The sequence below is a fragment of the Macrobrachium nipponense genome, chromosome 10 (genome assembly GCF_015104395.2).
Source record: "Macrobrachium nipponense isolate FS-2020 chromosome 10, ASM1510439v2, whole genome shotgun sequence".
NCBI lineage: Eukaryota > Metazoa > Arthropoda > Malacostraca > Decapoda > Palaemonidae > Macrobrachium > Macrobrachium nipponense.
This window is the reverse complement of record NC_087204.1, coordinates 102,265,969-102,282,371: the sequence shown is the minus strand read 5'-3', so window position 1 is coordinate 102,282,371 and position 16,403 is coordinate 102,265,969. Positions and strand designations below refer to the sequence as shown.

Sequence of the window (16,403 nt, the reverse complement as noted above, 5' to 3'; positions counted from 1 at the left end):
CATAAAAAAGAAAAATATAGTACCCTTCAATGCTACAACCCAACAATCGTAACAAAGAAAAAATAGTACCCTGTAGTGCTATTACACTAAAATTGTAAAATTGGTAAAGAAAAATGATATATCTACAGTACTATTCCATGGCGGCCTAGACTATGGCAGTTGCAGTTTTCTATGCAGTTTTACCTCCTGAACAAGAATTTTTTTTAAGTAATATTTGGACGACTGTAATTAACCCCCGGGTGCCAGTACTGAACACAGCTTCATACATTGGACGTCCCCAATCCTTAGTGGATGTCGTATCCGCGGTTACGTTCCTTGCAGTCGGTGCGGAACTATTCTGTAGAATTACCAAAAAAATGCATGCTATTACCTTACAATCCTAAAAAGGGTAAAGGTATTTCTACAGAAGCAGTCCGCACGGACTGCAAGGAACATAACTGCGGATACGACATCCACTAGGAATTGGGGCGTCTAATGTATTTCACCGTGTTTAGTACTGGCCCCTGGGGGGTTAATTGCAGTCGTCCGAATAAATATTATTAAAATTCTTTAGTAGGTAAAACTGCATAAAAAACCGCAACTGCCATAGTCTAAGCCGCTGCGGATTAGTACCCTAGATCTACCAGGGTAAAAAATAATAGTATTCTGCAATGCTGTTACCTAACCTACAATAGGTACTACCTAGTAAAAAAGTTAAAAAGAAAAAAAAATAGGTAGTACCCTGCAATGATATTAACCTACAATCATAAAAATGGTAAAAAGAAAAAAACTGCATGCTATTACTACCTTACAATCATAAAAATGGTAAAAAGGCAAAAAAATGCATGCTATTACTACCCTACAATCATAAAATGGGTAAAAAAAAAGAATAAAACATTCTCAGGGAAATGTAAATAAAAGATTTGTTGGTATCAAAAAACTTACCGCCCTCTTCTTAAGAAAATCAAACTCCTTATAGGCTAGGTACCATTTTTCTAATCAAATGGCTTAAAATCGCATTTCAAGTGGTCACAGTTCACACAAAACCGATGCACCAAGGAACTCGAAATCGGGAATTGTGAGTTGACAAATAATTCTTCTTCTTCCTCCTTTCAAGTTCAGTACTCTAGGTCGCTGGTTTTACAATGACACTGTAACATGAACTACTACCTACTTTACAGATGAATTAGTTAATATCTTGTAAGTAACACACACTGTAATAAAAGTAACGTTATGGTAACACTTATATCAATGAAAATTTAAAGGAAATGCCTACGTTTCTGGTAAGGTAACAGCCCAGCCATCTTTTCTTCTTAGTCTTTTGTTGATCACAACCTGGCTGTCAATTACTTACAGAGCACTGGTTACATTAAGGTGAATGTCAATGGTAATCTGGTGCAAATTACTGATAAAATATGTGACTTTGATGTGAGAGTTACTTGATGTCATTTCAGAAATGTTTCTTCTATTGCGAAAACATCCTGATGGCTGTCCTGTTAAAAACCTTGTGACTGATGTTGTCATCAAAGAAGGGGTGTCATTTTGGTAATACTGTTGCACTGTTGAGTTGCAATGGCACATGTCAAAGCAATGATTCAACAAGATTAATATACTATATCTGTATAGGATACTTAAGAGAAAATGATTAAGACTTACCAGATCTGCCACCATCCACCTTTCCAATAGGTCATTTACAACTAGCATTCAGCAGTCTTTGTGAAATTTTACGGTCTATAAGCAGACTAAATAACCATTAAAGTTCTTAAACTTTCCATGTGAGTAACTAGCTGTATAATAATCACACATTTGGTGAAGCACTTGATTTTTCTATGTAAAGAATTAGATTTTTATAATTAGCATATCCCAATAATTTCAGCATGAATGATGGATTCCAAACAGATCTATAGTATAAACTTCGGCTTTGATATTCAAGTTTACCTTTCAAAAGCGGTTGAACAATAGCCACTTTATCATGAAGATAATGATGAAATGATTACTAAAATCTTAATTTTAACAAATCTTTCTAGAGAAAAAAAAATTGTCCCACTCCTAGAGAAGAGGGGCCGTTTCATTCCACTTAATCATGAAGATAATGAAGAAATAATAACTAAAATCATAACTTTAACAAATGTATCTAGGGAGAATGGAAGCAGTTTATCAAAAGCATCCTATATGGTATCATAAAAGAATTATCAAGCACGAAAAAAAAAATTTTCCCACTCCCAGGGTTTCAGGCCACTTTATCATGAAGAAATTACGAAATAATAACTAGAATATTAATTTTTAACAAATTTATCTATACAGAATGGAAGGAGTTTAACAAAAGCATCATACAAGGTACCATGAAAAACAATAAACCACAAAACAGTTTTTTTTCACTCCCAGCAAAGAGAGGCCGTTCCATAGTTACGCTCAATCAATTACTACTACTAATGGCAACCACTACCACCGTAGCATTACCGCTACTATTGATATTGGTGATTTTAACATTGTTTAGAGTGTAGTCAAGCCATTAAATGGCTCAAATAGTGATATATAGAGATATACTCAAAGCACAATATGGAATTAATTGGAATAATTGATTAAATTGGACGTCTGTTTCAGGTGCCCATCGCGGTCACGATGTGTCAAAGGTGGTGAAATTTCGATGCCAGAACACCATTAATATTACCTACTAATATCTAGCTAAGGAAGTGGAAAAACTTATTGGTAAAGTTATTCTACGAAATAAACATAGGGGAGCACCTGCAATTTGGGAACTATACTAAGGTAATATACTGAATGGCCACCTGCAGCCACCTCTACCATGGTGCGACCACCTTCCCGAAAATCAGAAATTAATGGCCTTAATTTGTGAATTTTTGGAGGAAAAAACTTACTTTGAGGGGAAAGTATAGAGGTCGCGAGGTGTGGCTTCGACGGACGCTGCTGGCTCTTGTGTAATGTCTTATCCCGGCTTACAGGACCTGTTGAAGTTATTTTTTGGCTCTTGACTATTAATGTCTATCACGGGTTACAGGACGAGTTAAAGTTATTTTTTGAGAAGGTGGTCGCACTACGGTAGAGGTCAACCATTCGATATTTTACCCTAGGCTATAGTGGTACATTTTACTCTAGCAGTACAAAAAGTAAGCTAAAGTTTGGGGTTAAAATGCTTTGAGGTTGTATTGTGACGTCCAGTGATGTTGATGTGTTGACTGAAGTGCCCCATTTTCTAGCAATGCTCAAACAGTGCAGGTTATATGTCCAATATAAAAGATATTGTAAGGAAAATTTTGAGTGAATATAAACTTATAGAATTAAAATTTAACAATTTTTAGAGATAGGGTAAATGACCAAGTGCCGACATAGTGGCCACCTCTCTCGGAACGCGGCCACTTCCCGAAAAAGAGCTTGAATTGTGCCATTATCTTGTAATTTAGGAGATTAACCGAAAACCCTTTCTTCGAGAGGAGCGCAGAAGTCTCGGTGTGCTGCCTGGTTGGGCCACAACTCTTAACTGATGCTCATGGCAGCGAATTCAATTACTTTTTCGGGAAGGTGGCCGTGTTTCTGGAGAGGTGGCTGCTATAGAATTATAAGTTAACAATTTTAAGAGATGGCTACCGTTTTGGAAAAGACACTGTGTGCATTATTAGTTTCTGATTAAACCTTACACATGCATACATGCACACTCATGCACTTCACTTTGGTGACACGACTACTGAATTATATCAGTATAGTATTCTCAAGATACATCTTACTTTAACCTACCCTAGTGTAGAATCCCATAGGGGGCTAGTGCCATCAGTGCATCTCATGCGGTGCACTGTAGGCATTACATAAGTTCTTTGCAGTGTGCCTTCCTTAAGCAGCCACCTCTATCAGGAAAAGCTTGGGCACATCAGTTAAATATTGGGTTTATATTTTATAAGGATAAAAGGACTGAAACGATTCTTGCTCTCAGGTACAGAGCTACAGTTGTACTTTTACTGGGGAAGCAAGTAGGTGATTGAAGAGGTGAAACAGGGACGGGGTTGTTTAGCCATGATTGTCCAACTCATAGACTGCTACTTTTGATTTTTCATAATAGTACATATCAGTAAAATTACTGAACATACTGAAATAGTTTTTTATCAGTGAATCCTAGTTTAAGAAAAAAAAACTGTTAACAGTATTTCTTAACAATGCATTACTGATGTAGTTTAGTGATAAGTACATTTGTTATATAGGTTTGTGGGGACTAATAAGCAGGATATCTCCCCTTCCATGAAGATGGGGAGTAAGATGTAGTGTCGTTACCTATACAGAGTAGTCTCCTAATATCTAGTATTGCAGAATCTTCTTTGATATACTAAGGCATAAGGCTATTTAGGGCAATGGTCTGGGACTTACAAATCATGACATCTGTCTTAAATTACCTTTTATTATTTATTTATTTTTTTTTTTGCAGGTACATACCCTACTGTACGCTGAAATGACAGGCACTACTAGTATAAGATATTCAAGCTTATGAATTTTAGAAAGTGTTGAAGTATAAACATCCATGGCTTCGAAAGATCAGTATAATAAGGAAGACAAATACTTTACCTGTGAAATATGCGGCCTCTCAGAAATCTATCATTACTATGGATGCAAGCCCCCATTTCATAAGGGCGTTACTTTCTTGGAGGATTGTTACTTGTTGCGTGATCCATTCCAGAGTGGAGGTGTAGAGTCGTTCTTGCTCCTTGGGTCATCTTGCTCTGTTTGCAAACGTGTTGTGTGCCAGTCAAGTTCTTGCAGCATCTTCTATACTAAAAGATTCTGCGTCAGTTGTGTTGCTTCCCTCCCTAAGGAATTTCCACCAGAAGTGCAGAAACGAACCAAATCGTAGGAAGATGATGGTCTTGACCTTTTCATATCTGCACAAATTGAGAATATTTTAAGCTTTCTTTGATATATGAATTATACTTAGTTATATATACAATGAAGAAGGCATGCATAATATTTCCAAAAGTCATATTATTGGAATAACACAGGATGAATAACATGTATTTACCATTTTCAATATAAGTATTTTATTAAACTGGATCTTTTTATTGTTTGTCCTTTATTATTTTAATATACTGACTTGAGTAAGGATCATTTGGTACCACAGATGACAAGGTTACTGATGCCATTAATGTGAAAAATGGTTCCTTTGATGCTTTATTATGGGTGTCTATTTTTGTTTGCAAGTGTTGGTTTTCAGAATGGCTGATTTTTTGCAAATTCTCTTCAAAGCCTTTACACGTGAAGAAATTTGTTTGAAATTGTGAAGATATCTTTTAGTTGGTTTGAAATCATGAAAATATCTTTTAAATAAATAAAAATGTGAAAAATTTGTGCAAAATAACTTAGCAACAAAGACAATTCTAGCAACACTTGCCCAGGCAGTGCCTTCAGTGCAGCATTTTGTTTGTAATATAAAAAAATATGCATACAAGGTATTTATACTTTCACTTGATTTTTACAAAGTAAATTGATGTGAGTACCATACATTGTTTCTGATAGTGCATTGTTTATAAGTCCAGGTGGCCTAAAAGTTAATACCAGTAGGCTAGTCTTCAAGTCCCATGTCTGAAAAAATATAATGACTCCCTAAATAAGATAAAACTCATGAAAATATAATGGTGTTGCTACTACGTATATACAGTAATGATATCACCTTATATTTAGACAGTGTTCCATGGTAACAGGCAAGGATGCAATATTTCACCAGAGTTTTTCATGGCTGTAACAAACTGCATCTTACAACAGAAATAATAATACTATCTCACTGGAAGGACTGCAACAAATACTAAAGCACTTATTGAAATAATCAATGTATGTTGGCTTGATATGAAAATAATTATATTATGTGAGGGACACTAAAATATAGAACATCAAATATAAAAGACTGAAAGGTAGTAAGGGGAAATAAAGTAGACAGGAAAAAAAAAAAAAGTAGTTCCCTGATATGAAATCCAAATGGAAATATGGCAAAATTAGTGTATGCAATGTTATCCAAGGTAAGCAATTGACTGAGCAAGAAAACTAATCTGCCCAAAATTAATATTGGAGTACGTAGGACCATTTGAAACTGTTGCTTATCATGCCAAGAGATATGGAAAATATCTTTGTGTATAGTTTGCCTTCATGGTACTACAGTAACAACAACCTGAGTTACCACATAACAGTGCTATGAGTATTATACTCGAATACCTTGAGACACGGGGCAAGAAATCATAATAAAACATTCTAAATAAAATAAAACTACAACTACTAATGAGCATTACTAAAACAAATGTATTACAACCAAGAAACTTTTAAAATATCTTTGAAAAATAAAGCTGGACAAAAGGGGAGGTGCCGTTACAAAGGCATGACTTCGGCTGTAACTGACTCGAACTGTCAAGTAAGTATGACACTTGGGTTATTTATGCTGACGGGATTTGGGGTATTTGGGGGAAATTCATGGTCTTGAGTAACTTATTAAAGTAAAAGTTTAATTATTAATGCGTATTTAACCAATTTCAAAAGCTCCAATAGGTAGATCTAAGGGACCTATGTAGGTCAGGCCAGAGATTATCTCATGTTTTCGGTTTACCTATGTCTTACCTAATTATACGTATTTACTATATGCGTGAAAAACACAAAAAACACATTCGTGTGAAATATATGTACATATATTGTCTTGTAATTAACAATTATACAAGAAAAAATGGGTAAAAACCATAAAATTGTAGTAATGGTACCAGTCGTGAACTAGGCATACCTAGGTAGAATGGTCCAAATTTCCTAATAGTAATACCTAAAAATAACCTTAAAATTATACATAAAACCGTTATCACATTATGAATATGGAAATATGATTTTCCTATGTTTTAAGAAGCACACTGAACTTTTCTGCCTCCTTTCATTCGCAAATGACTTAGACCCGCCACACCTGACCTAACCTAACCCAGGGTACCAGGTCCTTACCTGAGTGCATGATGTTGTGTGGTTGGTTTGGTCATTTGCTAACGAAATGTACATCAGAATCGTTCAAAAAGCACAATGAAACAACAGAATTATATTTTCAAGTCCAAAATGCAATTCTTAGTTTAAAGCAAATTTTTACTAAACATTGTATGATTTCACAAATTGGAGAAGAGTTCCTGTTTTATCAAAAGAATTTTGTTAACATTATGATTGGTGTTCTTACGAATGATACTTATAATTTTCCCATTATTTTCAGCTCTTTCCAGACCTCAAACCTTTAACCTAAAATTGAAGGGGAAAGAATTAATCGCTTCAGCAATGCCTACAGCAGAAGCAATGACTCTCATGTTCATCGTGGTCATCATCTTTACGATATTTCTGATCATAACGTGTCTGAAACGACAAGTCGGTCGAATACGAGACAGATCAAAGAGGGATCCGCATATACCAGGTTCTGAGGCCAAAAAGGTAATTAATGTCTGCAGGTTTTACACTCTGTAAGGATATCCATTTGTCTGTGTATAGAATATGCTATATATTTCAAGTTATTATGCTTGATAAAAGCACATGATTTTCCTAGTTTGATGCTCACACAAGAGAGCAGACTACAGTATATATGTATTGCTTTACAAATGCATTGTTTTGTGGTCTTGGTAAAGACCCTGTGTCCTGAATTGCGAATTAGTCACAAACATAACTTGCTTTTAATAATTGATATGGTTATGCCCCACTTGTCTTTGGTACCTAGTATGTGAAGGCTGGTTAATCTTTAACTTGACTGGTCTACTTGTTCTGGCGTTGCTGATGAAAGCATATGAAAATTTTCCTTATTAAGGAAAGATTAAAACTTTTTAAGGGTTGTTGCTTATATAAATCATCAAATGTTATTAGAAGTGCCTTTTTGCTTTTTGCAAGATGCATTCATTCTTCTTTTATTTTCAGACACTGAGGCGGGAAATTGAGAGAAGATTAGACCGTGTTGCAGACATATACCATGAACCCAAATTACTGACTTTAGAAGTTGATAGTCATTCTAATGCAGACCTTCCTCCATATTACTTTAGAATGAAAGCAATTGATAATATGAAATACCTTGGTAAGTGGACTGCAAATGCAAGCAAATTATGTAATAGGATGTTTATTTTTAATAGGTAGGTAAGTATTTAAGCAATAGCCATGTATGTGACCTTGTATTATTTCTTTCTTATTGTAGCAAATTACACTAATACTCAAACATTTGAAGTTGAGGCATTTTCTGGTGTTTTTCTGCTGTATACTCATCATATGCAATTTTCTAATAGCAGATGAGAGAAACCCCTTCATAACATATCATCTGTAAGTTCTCGCTTTAACTATAACTTTGGGAATAGCAGCTGTTTGTCAGAGCCAGTCATTATCTATTTTTTGTCACAGGTTAAAGATGCTATATTAACTGAATGACAAAACTTAACAATTTCCACTCACCTTAGTTCCTATCATGAGGAAAATATTAGTCTTTATGTTAAGTAACAATCTGACAGTGTAAATAAATTAAACAGCCATAACATAAATTTACATTTGACAATGACCATACCACCCAAGTCACAGATTTTAGGTCTGTTATTTGGGAGGTGGTGAGTTCATTAATTAGTGTCAATAGTTTTGTTGGCTGGTTATGGTTTTACTGTACTTAGGTAATGTTTATCAAGAATTTTGGATTTATATACTGCTAGGTAACATTTAAGTTATTCTTCTCCAGCATCAGCATTTGATTTTTCCTTAAATCATAGTAGATTTAATTTTTCAGAACAAGAACTGTCATCGCTAGAGGGTGTTGGCCCTCGAGGTTCAAGGGAAAGCATTAGAGCGTATCTGATGAATTTGACGAACCCAGGTTGTGTTTTGGCCACTGTAGAACAGAGGATGATTCACGAATTGTGTGATTACTATGACCACGCAAGACATCACCCAATGCAATTTACATCAACCCAGTTTACTCCTTACCATAGCCTGTTGTTGCGGATATTACACTGGTAGGTATCTTGATGTGAATAATTTTAAATTGGCGTGGTGCTTTGTGGTGTTAAGACAAATCTTGCTTAGTTGATATTCATATGCTGTAGTTGATTTGAGTTACTGTATTAATTTATCATTTAGCATTAATTAATTGCTGTCAGAACTGTTTTAGCCAATCTTATTTAGATATCCAAGTCATGAGGAATTCATCCAGTCAACACTTGGCACTCATATGCAGTAACGGGAGTGTAGGGCAAAATTGTAATAAGAATTAATTACTCCATATTACAAGCAGTTTTTTGTAATATACTTATATAAGTATACCTATATATACTAAGTAACTAATCACTGCCCTACCCAAGGCTTTGCGTTTAAATAAATACATCCTTCAACATCACTTATTATGGCACGTGCCTAACTTGGTTGTCTAGCTAGTTTGAATGGCTGCTATTGTCCCTCCTTCAAACAAATTACTTTTGGATCAAGGCCTTAGCTTGTACCTTCACTGGCAAGGTAAACTAGGGAAGTTGTATAGGAAGAGGCCACTGTAGCTTTTATGAAGACAGATTTTTAGTACTTCTTAAGGGCTGGCAGGAGGAGAACTATATGCTGATGCTTCATCAATAACCAAGGTTTTAGAGCAATTGTGTGAAGACAAGGGTCTTCTTCAGTATCGGAAACTACTGCTTTTTTAATACAAGTATAACTAAAGACTGGTTTGTTGTATGGACATTTTTAGGTGTGTATAGGCAGTCCCCGGGTTACGACGGGGGTTCCATTCTTGAGACGCGTTGTAACCCGAAATTCGTCGGAAGCCGGAACATCATCAAAAATCCTAAGAAAACCTTACTTTTAATCCTTTGGGTGCATTGGAAACTTTGGAAACTGCATTCTTATTGCAATTTTCATCCAAAAAACCTTCAAATATTGATTATTTTCCATTTTTGGTGTCATATTTCTTCTGCAAGATGAGAGTTGTAGGCGTCGTAACCCTGGAAATAATTTCTGATGAATATAATTGAAAAGCGCCTTAACCTCGGAACGTCGTAAGCCGAACCCGTCGTAACCCGGGGACTGCCTGTATCTGTGAAGCATAATTTCACATGAATTGCAAATCTATTATAATCATCTTCATCCTTTACTTACCTAAGAGAAGGTGAATGATCTCTCCTACTCTTATTCCACCCATCTGAAAATAATGATAAAATTAGTAACGGAACATTTGAACGTTGCGTAGGTTTGTGATATTTGCCTTAGTGTCAAATAATCCTTGAATATTTTAACGATTGATATAGATTCTAGACATCGAGCACTTTGAGAGCATTAGACATTCTCTTTAGCACGAAAGGTTTGTAATGAATCTCTTACAGTTGCCAGATACTGCTACCAGATTTGATCTATAATATATGATATATGTAGATTATAGATCATAACTGATAGCAGTATTTGGCAGCTAAAGAGTGTCTAAATAGCCATTGAAGTGCTTGATGTCTCAAGAATTTATATATTGTCAAATAATCTTCAAAAATTTTAATGAATAAGTTTTTTCTAATTGCCTTTGGTCCAAAAATCTCATTACATCATTTCAGTATTGATATACAGTATGTACATACATACTATATAGATTATTTAAAAATATGAATCTTCCTATGCAAGATTCAAATATTGAATAGCAATTATGGATGTCTGTTATTGCAAGAATTCTCCTTTTTTTTACTTTGAGTTTATATAACTTCATAGCATAAATATGAACAATTGTTTAGTCACTGTATACAAGTATATGTAAAGATAATTCCAATTACTGGCCAAGAAAGTAATTGTTGTCTATTATTACAGTGGACGTAACGGGGAGAAATTAACGGGTCGCATGATTTCAACGGTAAAAGCACCAAGTGACCACGATTCCGCTATTGACGAGCCAGAGCATGACCACAGTGGAGATGATGAAAACTTGATAATCAGTGATTCCAGCATGGTCTTACTCCACAGGCCTTCGTCGTTGAAGGTTTCCACAGACGATAATTTTGAGACGTCTGTGTGATCACCAGTTCAATACAGTATTTAGTGAAGTATTTATTAAGGTTGTAGTGGTGGTACACTACATGATTTTGTCAGTTAAAAGCACAATGTTTGAAATTAACTCCTCTCATATAATTTTTGTGAATGTTTATTGCTTTTGTTGCTAAATCATTTCAGCATTTAATTACTTTTTGATTTATTAATGTCAGTTAGTGGTTGAATGTTATCTAGTCAATTTTAATGAATACAAATGGATACATTGTGTTTTTTTGAATTATGGTTACAATCTCATTTGAGGCTTTGATGCGCAAACTTATCTTTTATATGGCTTCGAGAAGTTTATTAAAGACAAGTCTAGCTTGTGAATGATTGAATAAATTATGAAAGTCAGCTATAAAGCCATGCACGGAGACACCTTCAACCATTCAGTGCTTAAAACAGGGAAAAGAGGGAGTTGGAGTATTTGGGCTACAAGATAAACCTAGAAAACAAAGGAGAGGAAGTAACAAGGATCAAAAGTTGGAGCTAGAATAATATTCCACGGTAACGATAAGGAATAAAAGAGAGGTTGGAAAACGAGGGTAGAAAGGGAAAAAAGAATGAGTAAAGTCAAAGGCTAAAAAGTGGGTGCAGGTAGGGGCTGAGGGGAAGTTGCAAATACTCATAACAAATTGTAATGACCAGTTGCTAGTGTTTTACAAATTACAGATTATGTTAGGTTGGAATTTGTTCACTGATTTTCCAAGAATGAATTTCAATACAACTTAAATTTATTTTTAAATGAAGTTAACTGCAATTTTTTTAATTTGAAACTAAAGTTGAACTGCAGGAAAGTAAGAGGAGGGATTACATTGCTCTGCATCTATTTATCATTTAGGCCATGAGTTTTGGAATTAAATTGCTCCTCTTGTCTGTCACCTGGAACAGTGGCTCTCAACCCGAGTCCCTGGCACATTAGCATCAGTGACATGTTTTCAAATTGGAGACTGCTGAAAGGAAAGAGCCTGTTTTTTACTTAATGTAGATTTGTTTTTCCAGGCTAACTCGTTTTTGATAAACAATTTTACATGTAGCCACAGGAAAATCTTGCAGTACAGATCACTAATAATATTTATGTTTGAATATTGGAGAGGACCTTAGACTACAAATGCCAGAATACAAAATGAAAAGAAACTGGAGAACTTCTGAAAAGCTACTGTTGTAGATGAACGTACGTATCTGAAGGCAATACGTATTACCCAACTATGGATGTAAAAGTTTTTAAAATGTGTTTGTGGACTTGAGTGGAATGGAAATAGTAAATTTTAATATATAGTATAGCTCAATGTTATTTAACTAGCTTGTAAGATGAATTACAAAATTCTCAGGGGGTGGTTATATGAAGTAATTGGGTGCCTCCAGAGCATTTGAGTCAAACATAGTCTCCCAAAGGATAAAGACTTGATATTCCTCCATGGAATGAGGTAAATGTATGTTTGCTAGCATATCTAATATGTATATACAGGCAGTACCCGGGTTACGTCGGGGGTTCCGTTCTTGAGACGCGTCGTAAGCCGAAAATCGTCGTAAGCCGTAACATCGTCAAAAATCCTAAAAAAACCTTACTTTTAATGCTTTGGGTGCATTGAAAACTATGTAAACTGCATTTTCATGGCATTTTTCATCAAGAAAACCTTCAAATATTGATTATCTTGCATTTTTGGTGTCATATTTCATCTGCCAGATGAGCGTTGTTGGCGTCGTAACCCTGGAACATGCGTCGTAACCCTGGAAATAATGTCTGATGAATATAATTGAAAAGCGTCGTAACCTCGGAATGTCGTAAGCCGAGACTGGCGTAACCCAGGGACTGCCTGTAATAAGTTTATTAGCAGTTCATGTTATCGTTGTGACTGAATAATGACCAAATTGTAATGGATGTGCAAACTAAGTTACTTATATGTTGTAAGGTCAAGAGAAAAATTCTTGCAAAGCTGGCTGACATTCAGACTGGCTTTACCTGTTACAGGCAGTCCCCGGGCTTCAAGTATATATTCATCAAAAGTTATTTTTGGATTACAATGCATGTTCCAGGTTCACGACACCGATCCGATAGAAGAAATATGGCTCTAAAGAGGCAGAATGGTAAAAATTTTGAGGTTTTTGGTGGAAAATTCAATAAAAATGCAGGCTATATCGTTTTCAGGACATTCAAAGAATTAAAAGTAAGGTTTTCTTACTATTTTCGACAATGTTCCAGTTCATGTCAATTTTCAGCTTCTGCTGCAGCACTAGAATGGAACCCCTGATTGTAAACCAGAGGACTGGCTGTATACTATAGGGAGTTCTGATGCTACCTCCAGTAATGTTTTAGGTCATTGTAGGTAACAACTGCTTACAAGCATCATATAGGGGAATTTTTTTCAAGGCATCACATTGTCATGTTGCCAGGCTATTTGATGCAATAGGTCTGAAAATTCCAGATTTTCCATTATTTCTGCACAGTACTATTCCTAAAATTGTACATATACAATAAATTATAATAAAAGTTTAATCCATTTTTAAACCTAACTGCATTTACAGCAAAGCTAGATAAGAGTCCTTTACACCAAGCCTGTAATCATGAATCCAGTCATTACAAGCAGTTTTGTGAATTAAAAAATAGTGAGCAAGCATAAATTCAGTCGCTGCAATCACTGTCAAGAATCAGAGTTCTGTATTACCACAATTATATGTATTTTATGAAATTCTTTTGTTACACCAACTTTCAAATTTTGTAGTTTCTACATTACCCTTGATTGAAATTTATCTTACATATTCGACAATGATCACCTAAATCTTCCAAAGTAAATGTAAGTTTATTGTAATTTCAATTAGTAAATACTTTTAGTTTAATTTTTATCTCGTTTAGCAACACATCAATAACGTTACGTATCACACTTCGCAGAAGTGCACAGTATGGAAGCTGCTGTGTTACACTATTTATATCCGCTACAAGAAATGAATACTCTTTTTCATGGTTCACTGTGTATATATCTGTTTTATGACCTCCGGAAAATTGTATTTGGTGCACAAGTGTTCATGGCTGTCCTGAGAATGTACATAGTACTCACTTTGGCCCGGTCTAGTTGAGAACCACTGATCTAGAAAGAAATTTATGAAACGATGTCATGTATTTTAAGATATTGAAGTAGTTGTGCTATAACTCATATTTTACTACTTTCTATCTGCATAAATTTTTGCTTAAAAAATTAATTACAGGATTAAAATTGTATCTTTGTTTGACAAGAGGAATAAGGATATCATTATGATTTGTTCTTGAGAAATGAAGGTATATAATACAAAGTACAATGTTATGTGGATCTGATACTCTTAGTCATTCCTAGCCTTATACAGTATGCATATTTATTTTGTTTCTTGATCATTGCAAACGTGTTCATATGTTTGTAAAATAAAATATTAAATTCGTATAGTACTGTATACAGGTCTAGAGAACTTTGGTAAAATATGCTAAGAAAAATGTTACCACAGTATTGTTAGAGGTTTGATCATAAATCTTAATATTCTCTCAGATTTGAAGAATACTTCCTTTTCAATAAAATCACAAGCTAAATAATTATTTATAATTTACATCCCAATTGTGTCATCATTCATAGGAAAAGATTAGCGCCTCAGTGGAGTGATCGGTATGGTGTTAGCCTGCCACCTCGGTGGCCGCGAGTTCGATTCTCGGGCATGCCAATGAGGGGTTAGAGATGTGTATTTCTGGTTATGGAAGTTCACTCTTGACGTGGTTCGGAAGTCATGTAAAGCTGTTGACACCGTTACTCAATAACCACTGGTTCCATGCAACGTAAAAACACCACACAAACAAACAAACATAGGAAAAGATTGCCCTTTTAAAACTGGCATTTATAATTAATAAATTCAAGACCAATGGTCCATCAGTGTCATTTATGAGCACACAAGTCAGGTGCTACACCCCAACCTCTCAATATGGCTCTCATGTGACCTCCCCCACCCCCACAACCCCCACAATCATACAAATTAGCCAGAAGGTTAGGAAAGACAGTTTTCCATTCTGTATGCAAACACCCAAGTGTCATTTACTTAATCATGGTAATTTTATGCTAAGGTACAAAAAATTATGAATTTTAATCAAAGTTGTGGGGCCACATGTTTGATCTCTCTTTACACAGGTTCTGGTAAACGATGCTTGGATTCTTAGAGGGAAATGACTTAGTGTTGACGTAGGTACTTTCTCTACAGTGATCTTGTGTTTCAAAGTGGGGACTGGGGACTACTATTTATAAACGTACTACTATAGGCAGTTAAACTGTTACCTCTTTTGCTATTTGCTCCTGTATGGGGGGGGGGGGGGGTGGGGGGGGGGGTTGTCCCATCAGTGCAATTCACACAGTGCACTGTAGGCATTACTGAACGTTCTCTGCAGCGTCCCTTCAGCCCTTAGCTGAAACTCCTTTTACTGTACCTCTGTTCATATTCTCTTTTGTCCAACTTACTTTTCACCCTCTTCTTAAACAATTCTTCCAACTTACTTTCCACCCTTTCCTAACAATTTTTTCATGGTGCAACTGTGAGGGAGGAACTTTTTCTCTCAATTTCACTTACTTTCAGTGCTGTTTGGCCTCATAGGTCCCAGAGTTTGCCCTTTGACCAAAATTTTATATTCTAATTCCAATTTAAGGCTGGGATTTTCTCTCTTGATTCCAACTTAAATGAGGTAAGATTCATAATTGAGAAGAGATGGGAGTATGCAAAGCCAATATTCTGTGCTTTTATAGACTTGGAGAAAGCGTATGATTCAGTATGGAGAGATGGAATGTGGAGAGTGGCAGAACACTATGGTATACCACTGAAAGTGATAAGGATACTAAAGAACTGGTACCAAGGAGTGTGCAGCTGTGTACAGCTGGATGGACAGCAAAGTGACTGGTTCCCAGTTGGAAGTGGGCTAAGACAGGGATGTGTTATGTCACCCACCTTGTTTAATGTATATATTGACCATATAATGAGAAGAGTGATGGAGAATGAAAACAGAGGGGCTAGTATTGGTGGAGAAGTTTTTATGGATTTGGACTTTGCTGATGATGTTGCGTTGGTTGCTGATACGTGGCTGGTGCTGGTAGGTATGGTAATGAGGATGGAGACAGAGACACAGAATTTTGGCTTGAACATCAGCAAAAAGAAGAGGAAGATCATGGTTGTGAGTAAGGATGATGATTGGGTGCACATGGAGGATATGACAATCAGAGGACAGGAACTCAAGCAAGTTGAGAAGTTTGTTTACTTGGGAAGTGTGGTAACAGCAGACGGGAGGCAAATTGAAGATATACAAAGAAGAAAACTAGGAGCAGCAAGAGCTTTTGAGGTTCGGAGAAAAAACGTTTGGTCGAGGCATGAAATCAGCTTGAGAACTAAGATGAGAATATTCAATGCAGTAGTAC

At 35.7% G+C, this 16,403-nt stretch overlaps 1 protein-coding gene and 1 long non-coding RNA gene across 2 annotated transcripts; both read left to right on the top strand.

Annotated features, from left to right (window-relative positions):
• The first annotated feature begins 2,361 nt into the window (after window positions 1-2,361).
• Window positions 2,362-5,026, top strand: LOC135223833 (uncharacterized). Its single transcript, XR_010316596.1, has 3 exons — window positions 2,362-2,456; window positions 2,584-2,748; window positions 4,412-5,026. It is a non-coding gene; the product is annotated as an uncharacterized LOC135223833 (long non-coding RNA).
• A 1,277-nt stretch (window positions 5,027-6,303) lies between these two features.
• LOC135223832 (uncharacterized) lies at window positions 6,304-14,538 on the top strand. The gene is made up of 5 exons (XM_064262701.1): window positions 6,304-6,376; window positions 7,199-7,410; window positions 7,885-8,038; window positions 8,729-8,954; window positions 10,774-14,538. Exons 2-5 carry the CDS (start codon window positions 7,261-7,263, stop codon window positions 10,976-10,978), a joined length of 735 nt encoding a protein of 244 aa, XP_064118771.1. The 5' UTR covers window positions 6,304-6,376; window positions 7,199-7,260; the 3' UTR covers window positions 10,979-14,538.
• The last annotated feature ends 1,865 nt before the right edge of the window (window positions 14,539-16,403 follow it).